Source organism: Macrobrachium rosenbergii, chromosome 53, assembly GCF_040412425.1.
Source record: "Macrobrachium rosenbergii isolate ZJJX-2024 chromosome 53, ASM4041242v1, whole genome shotgun sequence".
Classification (NCBI taxonomy): Eukaryota; Metazoa; Arthropoda; class Malacostraca; order Decapoda; family Palaemonidae; genus Macrobrachium; species Macrobrachium rosenbergii.
Window position 1 is genome coordinate 55,392,685 of NC_089793.1, and position 17,676 is coordinate 55,410,360.

The 17,676-nt window shown below is 37.7% G+C and overlaps 1 protein-coding gene across 1 annotated transcript in view; it reads right to left on the reverse strand.

Moving 5' to 3' along the window:
- Positions 1-3,214: 3,214 nt before the first annotated feature.
- The window catches only part of LOC136834189 (zinc carboxypeptidase A 1-like), a 51,179-nt gene continuing 36,717 nt past the window's right edge, over positions 3,215-17,676 (reverse strand). The window contains exons 3-7 of the mRNA XM_067096454.1: positions 17,494-17,618; positions 9,030-9,132; positions 6,930-7,014; positions 6,386-6,542; positions 3,215-3,719 (exon numbers count right to left, since the gene is read on the reverse strand). Of these exons, the coding sequence (XP_066952555.1) occupies positions 3,598-3,719; positions 6,386-6,542; positions 6,930-7,014; positions 9,030-9,132; positions 17,494-17,618 (592 nt within the window). The 3' untranslated portion in view covers positions 3,215-3,597. The remainder of the gene's footprint in view (positions 3,720-6,385; positions 6,543-6,929; positions 7,015-9,029; positions 9,133-17,493; positions 17,619-17,676) is intronic.

Sequence of the window (17,676 nt, forward strand, 5' to 3'; positions counted from 1 at the left end):
CAACCAGTGTCAAGTTAATTGGAACTAAAGAGCCGTTCTAAGGAGAAGACCCCCCGACAACTAGTGCCAAGCTAGTTGGAACTAAAGAGCCATTCTAAGGATATGATCCTGACAACCAGTGTCAAGTTAGTTGGAATTTAAGAGCCGTTCGAAGGAGAAGACCCCCAACAACCAGTGTCAAGTTATTCAGAACTAATGAGTCGTTCTAAGGAAAAGACCCCCGACAACCAGTGTCAAGTTAGTTGGAACTAAATATCCATTCTAAGGAGAAAACCCCCGGCAACCAGTGTCAAGTTAGTTGGAACTAAAGAGCCGTTCGAAGGAGATGATCCTGATAACCAGTGTCAAGTTAGTTAGAATTAAAGAGCCGTTCGAAGGAGAAGACTCCGACAACCAGTGTCAAGTTATTTAGAACCAATGAGCCATTCTAAGGAGAGGACCTCTGACAACCAGTGTAAAGTTAGTTGAAACTAAAGAGCCATTCTAAGTAGAAGACCTCGGCAACCAGTGTCAAGTTAGTTGAAACTAAAGAGCCGTTTTAAGGAGAAGACCTACGACAACCAGTGTCAAGTTAGCTGGAACTAATGATCTGTTCTAAGGAGAAAACACCCAACAACCAGTGTCAAGTTAGTTGGAACTAAAGAGCCATTCTAAGGATATGATCCTGACAACCAGTGTCAAGTTAGTTGGAATTAAAGAGCCGTTCGAAGGAGAAGACCCCCGACAACCAGCGTCAAGTTATTCAGAACTAATGAGTCGTTCTAAGGAAAAGACCCCCGACAACCAGTTCCAAGTTAGTTGGAAATAAAGAGCTGTTCAGAGAACACCCCCGACAACTAGTGTCAAGTTAGTTGGAACTAAAGAGCCGCTCTGATGAGAAGACCCCAGCAATCCAGTGTGAAGTTAGTTAGAACTAAAGAACCGTTCTAAGGAGAAGACCCCCAACAACCAGTGTCAAGTTAACTGGAATTAAGTCCGTTTTAAGGAGAAGACCCCGAAAAGCAGTGTCAAGTTAGTTGGTACTAAAGAGCTGTTCTAAGGAGAAGACCCCTGACAACTAGTGTCAAGTTAGTTGGAACTAAAGAGCCGTTCTAAGGAGGAGACCCACGACAACCAGTGTCAACATAGTTGATATTAAGAGCCATTCTAAGGAGAAGACCCCCTAGAACCAGTGTCAAATTAGTTGGAACTAAAGACCCGCTCTGAGTAGAAGACCCCGACAACTAGTGTCAAGTTATTTGGAACTAAAGAGTCGTTCTAAGGAGAAGACCCCCGACAACTAGTGTCAAGTTAGTTGGAACTTAAGAGCCGTTCTAAGGAGAAGACCCCCGACAACCAGTGTCATGTTAATTGGAACTAAAGAGCTGTTCTAAGGAGAAGACCCCCCAGCAACCAGTGTCAAGTTAATTGTAGCTAAAAAGCCGTTCTAAGGAGAAGACCCACGACAACGAGTTTTAAGTTAATTGAAACTAAAGAGCCGTTCTAAGGAGAAACTCCCCGACAACCAGTGTCAATTTAATTGGAACAAAAGAGCCGTTCTAAGGGGAAGACCCCCGACAACCAGTGTAAAATTGGTTGGAACTAAAGAGCCGTTCTAAGGAGAAAACCCCCGACAGTCAGTGTCAAGTTAGTTGGAACTAAAGAGCCGTTCTAAGGAGAAAACCCCCGACAGTCAGTGTCAAGTTAGTTGGAACTAAAGAGCCGTTCTAAGGAGGAGACCCCCGACAACTAGTGTCAAGCTACATCCACAAGTTAAGATTGACCAAAGTGAAAATCATCATGTGCAGGTGGTGAATAATCTTTAATATTTTGCTTTTTACAAAGTTTTTCATCACACCATTATAAAGTTTGGGCCACTGCTATCATAAAGCCTACTTTCTCACACTGTGTGACACAAGGATATTTCCAGCGTATCATACGAAAGGAAAATGTAAAAAAAGGCTCCTGGTCTATCAGGTGTCATAAGAAATTGAGAAGGAAATATCTTGCTTAATTATGATGACATGAAATGAATATTTTCAGACTATTATGAGGATCTTTTAAATACAGAAAAAGAAAGAGGATTTTTGAGAAGTGGGGACAGATGAGGGCTAGTGATAGAGATAAAATCTATAGAAGTAATGAAGGTCGTATGTAAAATGAGGACTGGTAAAGGCCAGGTCAGCCTGAGATACAAATTGAAATGTTGAAAGTACTTGGTAAAGAGTGGTAAGAATGGTTACTGGAACTGTTAAGGACAGTTTGGGAAGAGGAAGGATTGCTAAAAGAATGGGATGAAAATCTGATGATAAATGTGGTTAAACAAAAGGGACACTTTAGAAAGGAATGGGTCAGTTCAGCGCTGGACGTTTCAGCGCCAATGGTTTCAGCGCCGCCGTTTCAGCGCCAAAGATTTCAGCGCTGGGCGTTTCAGCGCCGCCAACTGCTTCTTTAGAAACCATTCTTAAGTTTGATTACTGTATAAACAAGAGTTTGCGCTTAATAAATTATTTGGTTGTTTCATCGTTCTTAGGACTGTCTGTTTTGATTTTGGAGTTGTACTACCATACGAAAGTTCTATAGTTTTAAACCCATGGCTGAATCAGTAAAAAATAAGCGAGGCAGAGAGAAGTTCTGTCACGACGGTTATATTTATCGTTTCGACAAGTCAAGCAAAGCACAAGAGCAAGTTAAGTTTTGGCGATGCCATAAAGACGGTGGGTGCAAGGCACGGATTCACACGTTAGAAAGAGAGATGGTCAAAAGGATCGACGAACATCCGCAATCAGCAGTTGCCATCGAAGTAGAAAAGTTCATAAATTATGCCAGGGACAGGGCTGAAAAGACTTGTGAGCCTCCAAGTACGATTATGAATAAGTGCATTGAAAAAATGTCGTAGCAGGTATGGCACAGTTACCAAACAGGCAAGCAATGAGCAAAATTATTCGTAGAAAACGAGACGAAGTTAATCAGGTCCCTGAGAACCCAAGGTCCGTTCAAGAGCTTCAGTTACCTCATAAACACATGACGTATAGACCCACCCCAGAAACCGAGGAAAACTTCTGTTTGATGGAGAGAGGGACGAGCAACGAACGGATTATTATAACTGGGAGAGAGAGTTGGTTAAAACACATAGCATCTCCCAAGACTTGGTATGCTGACGGAACATTTGTGGTAGCACCACAGCTATTTTATCAAGTGTATATGATCATGGTTAGGAAAAATAACGGATTTTCACCCTTTATTGTATGAGCCTTTACAAAACAAGCAGTATGCAACATACATAATTGATAACCGGAATTGATAACAGTGACCTGTGGTTATCAATTGCGATTTTGAATGTGGAGCTTTTACCGCCATGAAAGATCCCTTCCCCAGTGTGGAAGTCAGAGGTCGCCCTTTTCAGCTGTCTCAAAATCTACGAAAGCAGTTAAATGGTTTTGGTCTTATGCATTCATATAACAACAATTCCGATTTTGCATAACATGCAAAATGATAACTGCTCTATGTTTCGTGGAAGTGATGACCGTGACAATCACGTGGATTCTTTGGCAGGTTGTTTATCGGAGGAGTTAATTCCGGTTTTAAACTGGTTGGAAGACAATTATATTGACCGTCCTAACCGGCGTGGAGCAGGCAGACGAAGTCCTTTATTTCCGACGGAGATGTGGAGTATGTATCAGAGAACGTGAGATGGAGATGATAGAACAAATAACTAGGCTGAGGCGGCCGACAGGAGACTGAAAAGTGAACTAGGAATGTTACACCCAACCACATGGAAATTCCTCGATGTCCTCAAGCATGCTCAAAAGGGAAGAGACGAGTACTTCGAGAAATTTTCAGCTGGCAATGAACCACAATTAAAACTAGTCAAATACAGAAAAGCTAATGAGAGAATATTAAAAATTGTTTCTGAATATGGCAGCAAGAATGAAATGGAGTACCTTCATTAGGAAGGACACAGTTTAAACTAAATGAGTTTCTTTTTTCAATAAATAATTCCTTTTTATTTGTATTAATGTACTATTCTTGGATATTTTATGATATATAAAATACAGCAAGGCAAACCGACCCCTTAGCATGGTGACAACAGTAGGGATGGAGACATGCTAAATTTTATAACAATAATATTAGTATGTGGAACATGCTCAAGGATAAGGAATAAGTACACTGTTCTCTCTAAATAAGTCTAATCCTTCGGGCCAGCCCTAGCAGAGCTGTTAATCAGCTCAGTGATCCGGTTAAACTAAGGTATGCTTAAATTTTTCTGATTCGTATGCATCGCTGTATATTTTGCAGTATGAGCCCTAGTAAATCATTTCAGCACTTACAAAATTATTCTTCTTTAATAACACTTGCCTAAGTACTGTACTTTGCTTCAAAAGTACAGTACTTAGGCAAAATCAGAATCAATGCACGCAATGTACTCACGGTAGTGTGCGCAGCACACTCGAGAAAAGTCAAAGATATACACTGTACAATACTCTCTCTGTCTGTCTGTCTGTCTGTCTGTCTGTCTGTCTGTCTGTCTGTCTCTCTCTCTCTCTCTCTCTCTCTCTCTCTCTCTCTCTCTCTCTCTCTGTATGTGTGTGTGATTCCTACCATATATTAATATAATCCAAAATTTTGCCTTGTGTCCCAGGAAATCATTTTAACACATCAAAATAATAAACTCAAGACTCGTTTACAGTTTGTTGCTGCTTTTGACCATGCTGTTTATGAGATCTTAGTTTTCCAACTAGTACTGTATAGTTGGGAGTTGGTGGAGCATTTCTTAGTTTTATTATTAAAATTTATAGTTAGCAGCAGGATCCAGCCGTTGACGGGCACTACAGTGGCTATAAGAAGGCAATCTCTTGTGTTCTTAGCCCATATGGTGGTTTGTTTGTGCAGATCATACTATTGTCTATGTTGAATTCTGCTGAGTGTTGTTCCTCATTTTGTTTTTCAGCAGCTGACTAACATCATGATTTTTTTAATAAAATCTTGAGTTCTATTAAATTTCTTCATCTACATCTTGGTATTCATCTCTAGCACCAGAGTTTGAATGGGCTTACTGTGCATACTTTGAGAAAGTAATCATCCTAATCCCCCTCTGCATTCATATATTTCCAAACTATATCATCCACCACTTATCAGTAGATACTAAACAAAATCTAGGAGTCTTGCCTTTTCTTTTATGAGGTTCATTATCGTTTAGTTTTCTAAAATTTTGTTGCAGCTGTGGCCATACTGAATTATCTTAGCAATCATGAACTTGGACCATTGGTCAAAAATTCAAACTCGGTGCAAATTATTTTTATTGAATTGGCTCACATGATTTTCACTTCATTGTTTAATGGTTTAATTTCATTTGCTTATCTTTGCTACTTCTCTTGCAAAGTTCATTCCGTATTTCTCCATTTCTTTTGTACTTTCTGCTCTTCTTTCTCCAGTGGAGCCCTTGTGCTTGTAGCATGTAGACAATACTTACAGCGGGGTGTAAATTAACAAAAGAAGAAAAACTCTGTACACTTTTCTCTCTCTCCATCTACCACCCTCTAGCAATGGGTAAATCACTCATCAACTCCTCGCACGATGAATTTACCTCACTGAGAGATGTTTATCATGTCAAGCATGCAACCCAGAATCTGCAGTTGCTTCCTCCATCATCAGCAGTTTTCGAATAAACTTTCATGTGATGTAATTAGATGCAAAATGAGTTCTCCCCAGTCTTCAGTCTTACGTATTTTATGCTTGAATTCCCACCTGGTCTAGGTCTTCACAAATGCCCCTTTTATATAATTTTCTGGGTTCCTTTCAACCATCCTAATCTTTGAGGCCTCAGTGAAATTGCTAGTCACTAAGTACCACATCTCTTTATGACCTCCTTATGTACACTTTAGCCATGACTCTTAACACTGTGTAGCCACATCTCAAAATTGCCTTCCTTTTCGTTGTCCCTACCGCACAGAGCACTGTAAATGATACTCTTTGTTTATTAGTATTCCAGGGTGTTGTTACTCTCCTTTTTACCACCAGGTTACTCTTCTTTACTGGTAGTCCGTCTAGGGCAAACAGGCGATAGGCTGCTGTACTTTCTCAAAGTACAGCAGCCTATCACCTGTTTGCCCTAAGCTGGACTACCAGTAAACAAGAGTAACCCGGTGGTATAAACAAGTGCTCGGTTCAGCAGAGACAAAGAAAAGGAAGGCGACTTTGAGGAGATGTGGCTCCACAGTGCTAAAAGTCATGGTTGAAGTGCACATAAGGAGGTCATAAGGAGGTGTGGTACTTAGTGACTAGCAATTTCACCGGGGCCTCAAAGATTAGGCTACATTTTCTCAAAGGACTGACAGACAGTGCTAAATAATATAATCAATACTTATGTCTAATAAGTAAAAGCAAATAAATATGGAATACTGACCTCCATCAATAAATACAACTTTTTTCTTTATATTGTTTCCGATGTTGTTGTTGATACGAACACGATAAATAGAGCGGTTTTCAAAGCTTTTTCCAACTTCATCCACTCGGACTTTGCTCGGGTATTTGGCTTGCAAGCTCTCCAAGTAACTGGATATCTGTTATAAGCAATGTTTCAGTGTGTCAAAAGAGCTCATTATTACACATTAGAAATCACTTGTAAACTGTATCAGTGCAAGTCCAGGGGAAAATCTAATAATTTTTTAAAAACTAAGTCAATACTTTTTATGCATAAATAGTATAACATAATTTTCCTGCGATGGCCCTTGACAAGCGTACATTTTACTATCCTAAACTGGTATTGTTCGACATCTATACATTTCATTATCTTCACAAGAATTAGTGTTTTCCTATGACAAAATGCAAATATTTTTAACTTAATATGACAAGCAATAATTACTGGAATGATTATCTGAGAAAAACTGTGACAGACTTTATCTTGCCTTGAAACGGGTAGTGCTGTTTCTTATTAAGTAAATACTCACTTGACTGAAACTCATGTACGAGCTGAATGTGACCGAATTTCGAGGAAAGTCTTTGCTTTGAGCACGTTCCTCCAAGTCCAGTTCCCTTGAGCGAAATGATAAATGCATTCATGAAACAAATGTATAATTTTCCCTATTATCTTTATCACTTTTGTTGCCTGAACTTTTCAGTGAAGTTTTATAGGCCTACCAATACTAAACAAACCTGTAATATAAGCTTCAAGGAGATCAACAAAGAAGGCAACAGAGAGACCACGCTTTGTTATTATTATCATTAAGATTCTCTCCTAACTTGTCTGTGTGTTCACACTAAAGGATCATAAGGAATGGATATTTACAATATCTCAAAATGCACGTAAACATTATGGATAAATGCGTTTATGTGCATATGCAATAGTGTTTAAACATTATATGCAGTACATCCAAGCAAAGACACATCATATCAGGGTGATTCACTGTAACCTGAAGGTGCACAAAGAAAACTGAGGACCAAGGCACTACAGATTTTCAGTTTGCAAATAAAATAAACACAGCTTGGCTTAATAGGACCAAACATTAAGAGCCAAGAGTTTTTAAAAGTCATTACCTTAATATCTCCAAAAGACTTAGCAGATTTGAACAAGATGAAATTCAGCATGACAAAAGAGAATTTCTAGTATACCAAGGTCTGGATCTCAAAGGAAAGAAGTTATCATTAGCATTAATTTTAAGGCAATAATGTCTACTTAGAAAGTTTACAAAACCTCAGGACCATTGGGAGGCGGATCAAATGTGTCCACTCACAGTAGGTGGAGTGTGGATTGGGCGAAGTCATAGTCAGCAGCGCAGTGGTGCCTGCTATGATATCAAGCATATGCAGTTGCATATCTGATCTCTGCTTTCCTGATTTCAAAAGCTAAATGGACAAAGCATCTACCTACTGCTTTAGTGATCGATGGTAGGCATCCACAAGGAAGGAGGGTATCATTAGCATATATTTTCAACCAATGTCACTTGCTCATCATCTTTCTCTATCTTGCTTTAAGGCAGTAACATATATCCAAATGAAAAAAAAAAATAACCAGACAACGTTATTAAACATCCCGATCAGTGCAAAAATATAATATTTTCCTAATCAACATTCCGAATGAGCAATTACATGTCTCAAAATATTTGTGAGAGAACAACCTGTTGAAAATTTTCTTGTAAATGCTCTGTTACAATGCAATAGAAAATAAATTACACAAGCTGCGGGACTAGGAAGATCATTTCTAAATCAGCTTATCAGATGCCTCTGGATGATGGTCCCCTGGTAAGTGTATCTAATGGTTAGGATTCGCCAAGAGGTCCACATCAGGCTGTCCAGCTCCCATTCACACCTTACCATCTTATGGGCTGGAACACCTTGGGGAAATTGCCGGTGCAATCATAGGTAGGCTAGCTTAATATAAGACAACCTGGTAAGGGCTATAGCTGACTAGCAACAAAGACCATGTAGTACAGCCTGCACTTGAACATTCAAGATATCCCACAGACATAATTTCTAGCCAAAGTTAGCCTTTAAGCGCTTTACTATTATTATTTGATTGAAGTGATTTATCTGCATAATGCATCACTTACAAAGAGGTAGCTTAGAAAAAACCTTCATAATAATGTAGCTAATAAGAGAAAAAAGATTCTGATAAGTTTAAACCTGATTAACTAAGAGGCTGTGTTCTTCAAAATCACTGATCAAATCACGAGAAGAAATGTCAGTGAAGATACTACACAATGATACTACACTATCACTAAGTATAAAGTTCCATTGAATGACAAAAAAATATTTATAAATACTCATAAACAGGTAAATTCCTTTGTTTACAGAAAAATCAAAGGTGCTTTTAAAAGGAATGAAATGGTAAAATAAAACAGCTGAACGGGACATATATAAGGAAAATTTTCACGGTCACATGAAAAACATCTACATTTTATAATAAAGTACACACGATATTATTTAAAACATTATGTCAAACAGTAATATTAGCATGAAATCACTACATGACGTGACTCGGAAGGTATTAGTAGATAGTGGGATATGATGTTTACAAAGAGAGAAAAAACAGCTTCGACTAAAAAACTTACTTTCCAAGATTATTAGATATTACTTCAAAAGTTATCAATCCGTCATCCTGCATTTTAGTAAGATCCTCTAAGGCTTTAGGTGATACAGCTACCTCAGCAGTTCCTGTTGTTCAAAGAAAAAACTTTAGAAGATACACCTCAGCAATACCTTTTGTGAGATAAATAAAGAAAACAACCTTTAGAAGATATGGCTGCCTCAGCAATGCCACATTTGAGGGAAAATAAAAGGTTAAGAGATCTCCTACCTCAGCAATACCAGATGTTGACAAAAAACAAGTAAAAAATACGGCTAAGTTTCTTCAGCGCAATCGAGTTTTCTGTACAGACGCTACAGCGCATAATCAAGGCCACCGAAAATAGATCTATCTTTCGGTGGTCTCCGTATAATGTTGTATGAGCCGGGGCCCATGAAACTTTAATTACGGCCCGGTGTTGGCCTGTCTTATATCGTTGCCAGACGCACAATTATGGCTAAATTTAACCGTTAATAAAATAAAAACTAATGAGGCTAGAGGGCTGCAATTTGGTATGTTTAATGATTGAAGGGTAGATGATCAACATACCAATTTGCAGCCCTCTATCCCTAGTAATTTTTAAGATCTGAGGACGGACAGAAATAGTGCAGACAGAATAAAGTGCGGACGGACAGACAGAGCCGACACAATAGTTTTCTTTTATAGAAAACTAAAAATTTTTACAAAATACCGATACCCCAGCAATATATGTTACAGAGATAAAAGGTATAGGAAGATACTCCCTCAGCAATACTTGGTGGTGAGATCAAATAAAAGCTTTTCAAGACACAGGTATCTGTTACTTGTCAGCCGTGGCTGTACAACAGACTGCTATAAATTGGCTGACAGTGTATGTTTGTATATATATATATATATATATATATATATATATATATATATATATATATATATATATATATATATATATATATATATATATATATATATATATATGTATATATATATATATATATATATATATATATATATATATATATATATATATATATATATATATATATATATATATATATATATATATATATATATATATATATATATATATATATATATATATATATATATATATGTGTGTGTGTGTGTGTGTGTGTGTGTGTGTGTGTGTGTGTGTGTGTGTGTGTGTGTTTGGCCTATTATCAGTACTGTTGGCTCAATATCATATAAACTTTCGAAATATATTACCAGACTCTTGTCTGCATTACTTGGAAGTATCTCAGATTCTCACGTATGTAATTGTCTAGATTTAGTTGATAAATTAAACAAAATCACTTTTTCCCCACTGATAGATTCGTTAGTTTTGATGTTTGTTCTCTTTTTACTAAAGTCCTTATAGATTCTGTTTTAGAGTATCTTAGTAATGAATTAATCCATCGCGAATTACCTCTACCTGTAAGTCATATCATTTCTCTTACTAGGTTGTGCATTTGTGATTGAAAGTTTATATTCAACGGTGCATTTTACCAACAAATATTTGGTATGAAAATGGGCAACCCTTTATCCCCACTCCTCTCAAACTTGTACATGGAATTCTTTGAAAAACGATATATACCTAATATCATTTATACTCCTTTAAAGTGGTATAGGTATGCTGACGATATTTTAGCTGTTTTGCCTGCTGGTATTGATGTAAATGATTTACTCTGTAATTTGAATAACCAGGTACCATCCATTAAGTTTACGTTAGAATTAGAAAAAGACAATTGCCTCCCTTTCTTAGATGTTTTAATACATAGAGAACCATTTCAATGTAAATTCAGTATTTATAGGAAATCAACCAACAACTTAACTTATGTCCATTTTTATTCAGGCCATTACCTTAACATCAAAATATCAATTTTTTACTCTATGTTTTTACGAGCCTTGCGCATTGTCAGTCCCCAGTATTTGGATAAAGAAATTGAATACATAAGAAAAATAGGGACAGATTTATGTTATCCTTCACATATACTAGATATTTGTTATAACAAATCCCACAAAAAGTTTTATAGTGACAGTAACATGAAGAAAGAAACCCCTAAGAACATTTTTAGCTTGCCTTATTTTAGTGGTTTTGTAAACATAAAATCATTGTTAAAACCTTTTAATGTAAAACTCGCTTTTTCTTATAATAACACACTCAAAAGTATGTTAATAAAAAATAGCTCTAAAGAAAAAAACAACATAATATACAAAATTCCATGTTTGGACTGCCCCTCTTTTTATATTGGCCAATCTAGCAAAGATTTAGATGTACTTATTAAGCAACATAAGTATTCAGTCAAAACTGGACAAGCATCCAATGCTATATTCATTCTTTTAAGTGAAAACTCTCACAGGATAAATTGGACTGAAAGTTCAGTGATTGCCAGATCGAAAGATTTCTCTTCAAGAAATCTATTGGAGTCCGCTATTATCCAGCTTACTTCCAGCTGTAATTTTAACCTTGGGCCCCTGTATTAGAAAAATGTTCATGAATGACCTAAAAGATAAAATCACTGACTTAATTACAGGTTAGTTACTTGATATATATTTTCTATATATCCGTATGTTTAATATATTTTTTATTTGTAAAAATGTTCATCCTGCAAGAAGTTATTATTGTTTAAAAAAAAAGATAATTATTTTGTTGTACTAAAAAAAATTTTTTAGGTGGTCAATCACGACCCTGCTTCTGAATGGTTGATCCTAATTCTTTGTAAAAACCCCTTAAATATTTAATCCTGTTTTGGCAGTTCTACTAATTCTTCAGTTGTGTTGGATTCCGGGTACATATGCTTCCTTTATAATCCCCATCTGTCATTTATATGAGCTTTCTTTGTAAACTTACTTTTATATTCCTTCAGCCTGCTAAGTAAAGGACCTAGCGTCAAAAGGCCTCGCAGCACTCCGATGTTTCTGTTTCCTTCGTGGATTTTATCTTTATTTATATATTCATCATGTTACGTATTTTCGTGATTCAGTTATATATATATATATATATATATATATATATATATATATATATATATATATATATATATATATATATATATATATATATATATATATATATATATATATATATATATATATATAATGGAAATGACTATAATGGAAACGTTAGTTAAGATTATATGTAATTAGGCAAGAGACACACAATTTTAAGTCTGCGATGTCTGATAACCATAGCTGGATGCCAAAACTTAATGATGTGTGTACTGCGAGTGCAAGAAATGAGAAGCCAGCGTCTGTAAGGAGCCAAGAAAAACATATGAACACCTGGACTGAAGACTGCTTGATGCCGAACCGTACGTGGCTATAAGTGATTAATCGAACGATAAACTAGGAATCAATACAAATATAAAGTTTAATGAAAGAGATTAGAAAAATAAAACTAAGGAAAATTGTAAGACTTGGCCACATCTTGCATACTAAGACAGATCCATATGAATGGAAGTTTTACAAGTGGACAGCAGTGAGAAATAGATCATCGAGGGTGAGAGATACACCAATTGTGATAGGGCAAGTGTTTGTGACAGTAGGGCATTCAGCACCACAAACAGAAACGGTGACAGTGGGGCATTGGGAACAATCACCAGAAAAGGTAACAGTGGGGCATTCAGAACAACGAACAGAAACGGTGACAGTGGGGCATTCAGAACCATGAACAGAACCAGTGACAGTTCAGAACCACGAACAGAACCAGTGACAGTGGAGCATTTAAAACCACGAACAGAACCAGTGATAATGGGGCATTTGGAACCACGAACAGAAATGGTGACAGTGGGCATTCAAAACCACGAACAAAAAAGGTGACAGTGATGCATTCAGAACCACGAACAGAAATGGTGACAGTGTGGCATTCAGAACCATGAACAGAAACGGTGACAGTGGGGCATTCAGAACCGCGAACAGAAACAGTGACAGTGCGACATTCAGAACCAAGAACACAAACGGTCACATTCGGGCATTCAGAGCCACAAACAGAAACGGTGAGAGTGAGGCATACAGAACCACGAAAAGAAATGGTGACAGTACGGCATACAGAACCATGAACAGAAATGGTGACAGAGGGGCGTTCAGGACCACAAGCAGAAATAGTGACACAATAGCATTTGGAACCACTAACAGAAATGGTGACAGTGTTGCATTGAGAAAAACGAACAGAAACTGTGACAGTGGGGCATTCAGAGACAAGAACAGAAATGGTGACAGTGGGGCTTTAAGAACCACGAACAGAAATGGTGACAGTGGGACATTCAGAACCACGAACAGAAATGGTGACAGTGGTGCATTCAGAAAAACGAACAGAAATGGTGACACTGGGGCATTCAGAACCAGGAATGGAAACGATGATAGTGGGGCAATTAGAACCACAAATAGAAATGGTGATAGTGGGGCATTCAGAAACACGAGAAGAATCGGTTACAGTCGGGCATTCAGAACCACGAATAGAAACAGTGACAGTGGGGCTTTCAGAACCATGAACAGAAATGGTGACAGTGGAGCATTCACAACCACGAACAGAAATGGTGACAGAGAGCATTCAGAACCATGAACAGAAACGGTGACAGTGGGGCATTCAGAACCACGAATGGAAACGGTGACAGTGGGGCATTTATAACCATGAACAGAAATGGTGACAGAGTGGCATTCAGAGCCACAAACAGAAATGGTGACAGTGGGTCATTCAGGAACACGAACAGAATTGGTGACACTGGGGCATTCTGAACCACGAACAGAAACAGTGACAGTGGGGTATTCAGAAACACAAACATAAATAGTGACAGTGGGGCATTAAGAACCACTAACTGGTATAGTGATAGTGGGGCATTTAGAGCCACAAATAGAAATGGTGACAGTGCAGCATTCAGAAACACGAACAGGATCGGTGGCAGTGGGCATTCAGAACCTCGAATAGAAACGGTGATAGTGGGGAATTCAGAACTACGAAAAGACATGGTGACAGTGCGGCATTCAGAACCACGAACAGGGACGGTGACAGTGGGGCATTCAGAACCACAAACAGATAAGGTGACATTGCAGCACTGAGAACCAAGAACAGAAATGGTGACATTGGGGCATTGAGAACCAAGAACAGAAATGGTGATAGTGGGGAATTCAGAACCACGAACAGAAACGGTGATAGTGGGCATTCAGAACCACAAACAGTAATGGTAACAGTGGGGCATTCAGAATCACGAACAGAAACGGTGACAGTGGGGCATTCAGAACCACGAACAGAAACGGTGATAGTGGGGCATTCAGAACCTCGAACAGAAACGGTGACAGTGGGCATTTAGAACCACAAACAGAAATTGTGACAGTGGGGCATTCAGAATCACAAACAGAATCGGTGACAGTGGGGCATTCAGACCCTTGAACTGAAATGGTGACAGTGGAACATTCAGACCCATGAACAGAAACGGTGATACTGGGGCATTCAGAACCACAAACAGAAACAGTGATAGTGGGCATTTAGAACCACAAACAGAAATGGTGACAGTGGGGCACTGAGAACCACAAACAGAAATGGTGATAGTGGGGCATTCAGAACCATGAGCAGAAACGGTGATAGTGGGCATTTAGAACCACAAACAGAAATGGTAACAGTGGGGCATTCAGAATCACGAACAGAAACGGTGATCGTTGGGCATTCAGAACCACAAACAGAAACGGTGATAGTGGGGTATTCAGAACCTCGAACAGAAATGGTGATAGTGGGCATTTAGAACCACAAACAGAAATTGTGACAGTGGGGCATTCAGAATCACAAACAGAATCGTTGACAGTGGGGCATTCAGATCCATGAACTGAAATGGTGACAGTGGGGAATTCAGACCCATGAATAGAAACGGTGATACTGGGGCATTCAGAACCACAAACAGAAACAGTGATAGTGGGCATTTAGAACCACAAACAGAAATGGTGGCAGTGAGGCACTGAGAACCACGAACAGAAACGGTGATAGTGGGGCATTCAGAACCACGAACAGAAACGGTGATAGTAGGCATTTAGAAACACAAACAGAAATGGTAACAGTGGGGCATTCAGAACCACGAACAGAAACGGTGATAGTGGAGCATTCAGAACCATGGACAGAAATGGTGACAGTGGGCATTTAGAACCACAAACAGAAATTGTGACAGTTGGGCATTCACAGTCACGAACGTAAACGGTGACAGTGGGGTATTCAGACCCATGAACTGAAATGGTGATAGTGGGGCAGTCAGACCCATGAACAGACACGGTGATAGTAGGGCATTGAGAGTCATGAACAGAAACAGTGATAGTGGGCATTTATAACCACAAACAGAAATGGTGACAGTGGGGCATTCAGAACCACGAACAGAAATGGTGATAATGGGGTATTCAGAACCATGACCAGAAACGGTGATAGTGGGCATTTAGAACCACAAAAAGAAATTGTGACAGTGGGGCATTCAGAATCACGAACAGAAACGGTGACAGTGGGGCATTCAGCACCATAAAAATAAATCGTGACATTGGGGCATTCAGAACCATGAATAGAAACAGTGACAGTGGGGCATTCAGAACCATGATCAGGAATGGGACAGTGGGGCTTCCAGAACCACCATCAGAAACGATGTCCCCATTTTGAGACAGAATTTTAGTGTACCTCCCTCATATCAGTGACAGTCAAACTCGGTTTCCAGCCCTCAGATGTAACCGAGGTGGAAATTATAATCTAGTGAAGGAATAAGTAAAAATTAAGAAACTAAAAAATCTAAATTAATCTCTTAAAGTTATACTTCTTTGTCACACACAAATAAATAAGAGTTTGAAGAAGAATTAAGAATATTGTAAAATTGTTCCCACGTAATTTGGATTCCAAGCTGAAACAAAACAAGCCTCCTGGACATGTCTAACTTAGACCTGATTGCAAGAAGCTAATCTGGAACACACACACACACACACACACACACACACACACACACACACACACACACACACACATATATATATATATATATATATATATATATATATATATATATATATATATATATATATATATATATATATATATATATATATATATACTTATATATATATGTAGATACCTATATCACAAAATCCACATAAGAAGTGAGTGAAAACTGGAACTTTGAACAAGTATTTCCATATTGTATTCTGCATTTTTAAGTTCATACTGAATACAAAAGTTGAAAGAGCTTTATATACAAAAAAAGAAGGGAGTGGGGTTGCAGTTTGTTCATCTGGACAGCATGTTCTTTAAACAAAAAAGACAAGGACAAAGTATCAAGGAATAATCCAGGGTGGAGATTATCATCCCTGGTGCACATGGCTTCAATGAACACCATCTCCAGCAGATTCCTTTTCCAATGGTCATTGACCTTGTAGACTATCGATGACTTATACCATTTAATCGCATGACCTGTCTTAAGCCAATGATCCACAATGCCATTGTTTGTTAAGTCTCTTGAAATGTCATATTTGCATTGGGATCATCTCACTTTTAGTCTTTTGGTGTTTGACCAATATAAATCTTATTACACTCTTTGCAAGGAATACTGTATACAATATTGTTTGAATTGGGCGGGCTATTTGTAATTAGTTTATTTCTCAAAATATTATCACATTTACATACTAAATTAATATGAATAATTTTTAAAATCAGCACTGCAGGAATGAAATTAGGATGCAGTGGTAAACAGAGAATATTCTTAAGTTCTTTGTTAACACTGGTTGGATTGTAATATGTCTTTTTTACTTTATTTGTAAAGATCCCCCCAAAAATATGGAGGGTAACGTAATGAATCTCCTATTTTATCAATAAATTTCAACTCCTCTTCCGAAAATTCAGGACCACAAATTCTAAGAGCTCTAAGATACATACCAGAAAATGTTGACACCTTAATGTCTTTAGCATGGTTAGAGTGAAAATAAATATATGATAAATTATTCTTGTATATCCTATATACTTTAAAACAAAAACTGTTCTCATTTCTAATAACTAAGACATCCAAAAATGGTACACAGTTATTGTGAATTTTATGGATGGTACAAGGATATTAACTGTATGCAAGAAATTAAGAATATTTACATTTTCTTTTACAATACAAAAACAATCGTCAACTTATCTCACCCAAAACACCTTAAAGAATAGATTTCTTGGAATAAATCTAGACTCAATAATTTATATAAAATATTAAACGGCCCAACACAGTTTTCGATTTTACTTAAAACGATTAAGATACGGGCAAGATTGTGTAACTTTAATGTTACAGTTAATTTTAAAGTTTAATTGGAGCACTGAGATTTAGTTCAATAACTATAAAGTACAAAGCACCTTTGCTTTCAACCTAATCCATAAACTTCAAAACAGTTCCTCCTAAATTAAAACTTTGGAGCACTGTCCTGGACAATTTCCAAGACAGACAACAAGACACAAGTTTGTCTGTCGTTGATTATGAAAATTTCCTCACCTTTGGCCTTTGATGCAAACAGGACCACCAAGTATCCCTCCGCTTCCATATCCTCAAGTGTACTCAGGGTGGGAGGATAAGCGTCTCCACTCATTTTCCCAAGATGAACACCCAAGCTTTTCCACCTGCAAAATGTATTTTGCTTTTTCGGTTTATAATAATAAACATGTAAAAAATGCGCCC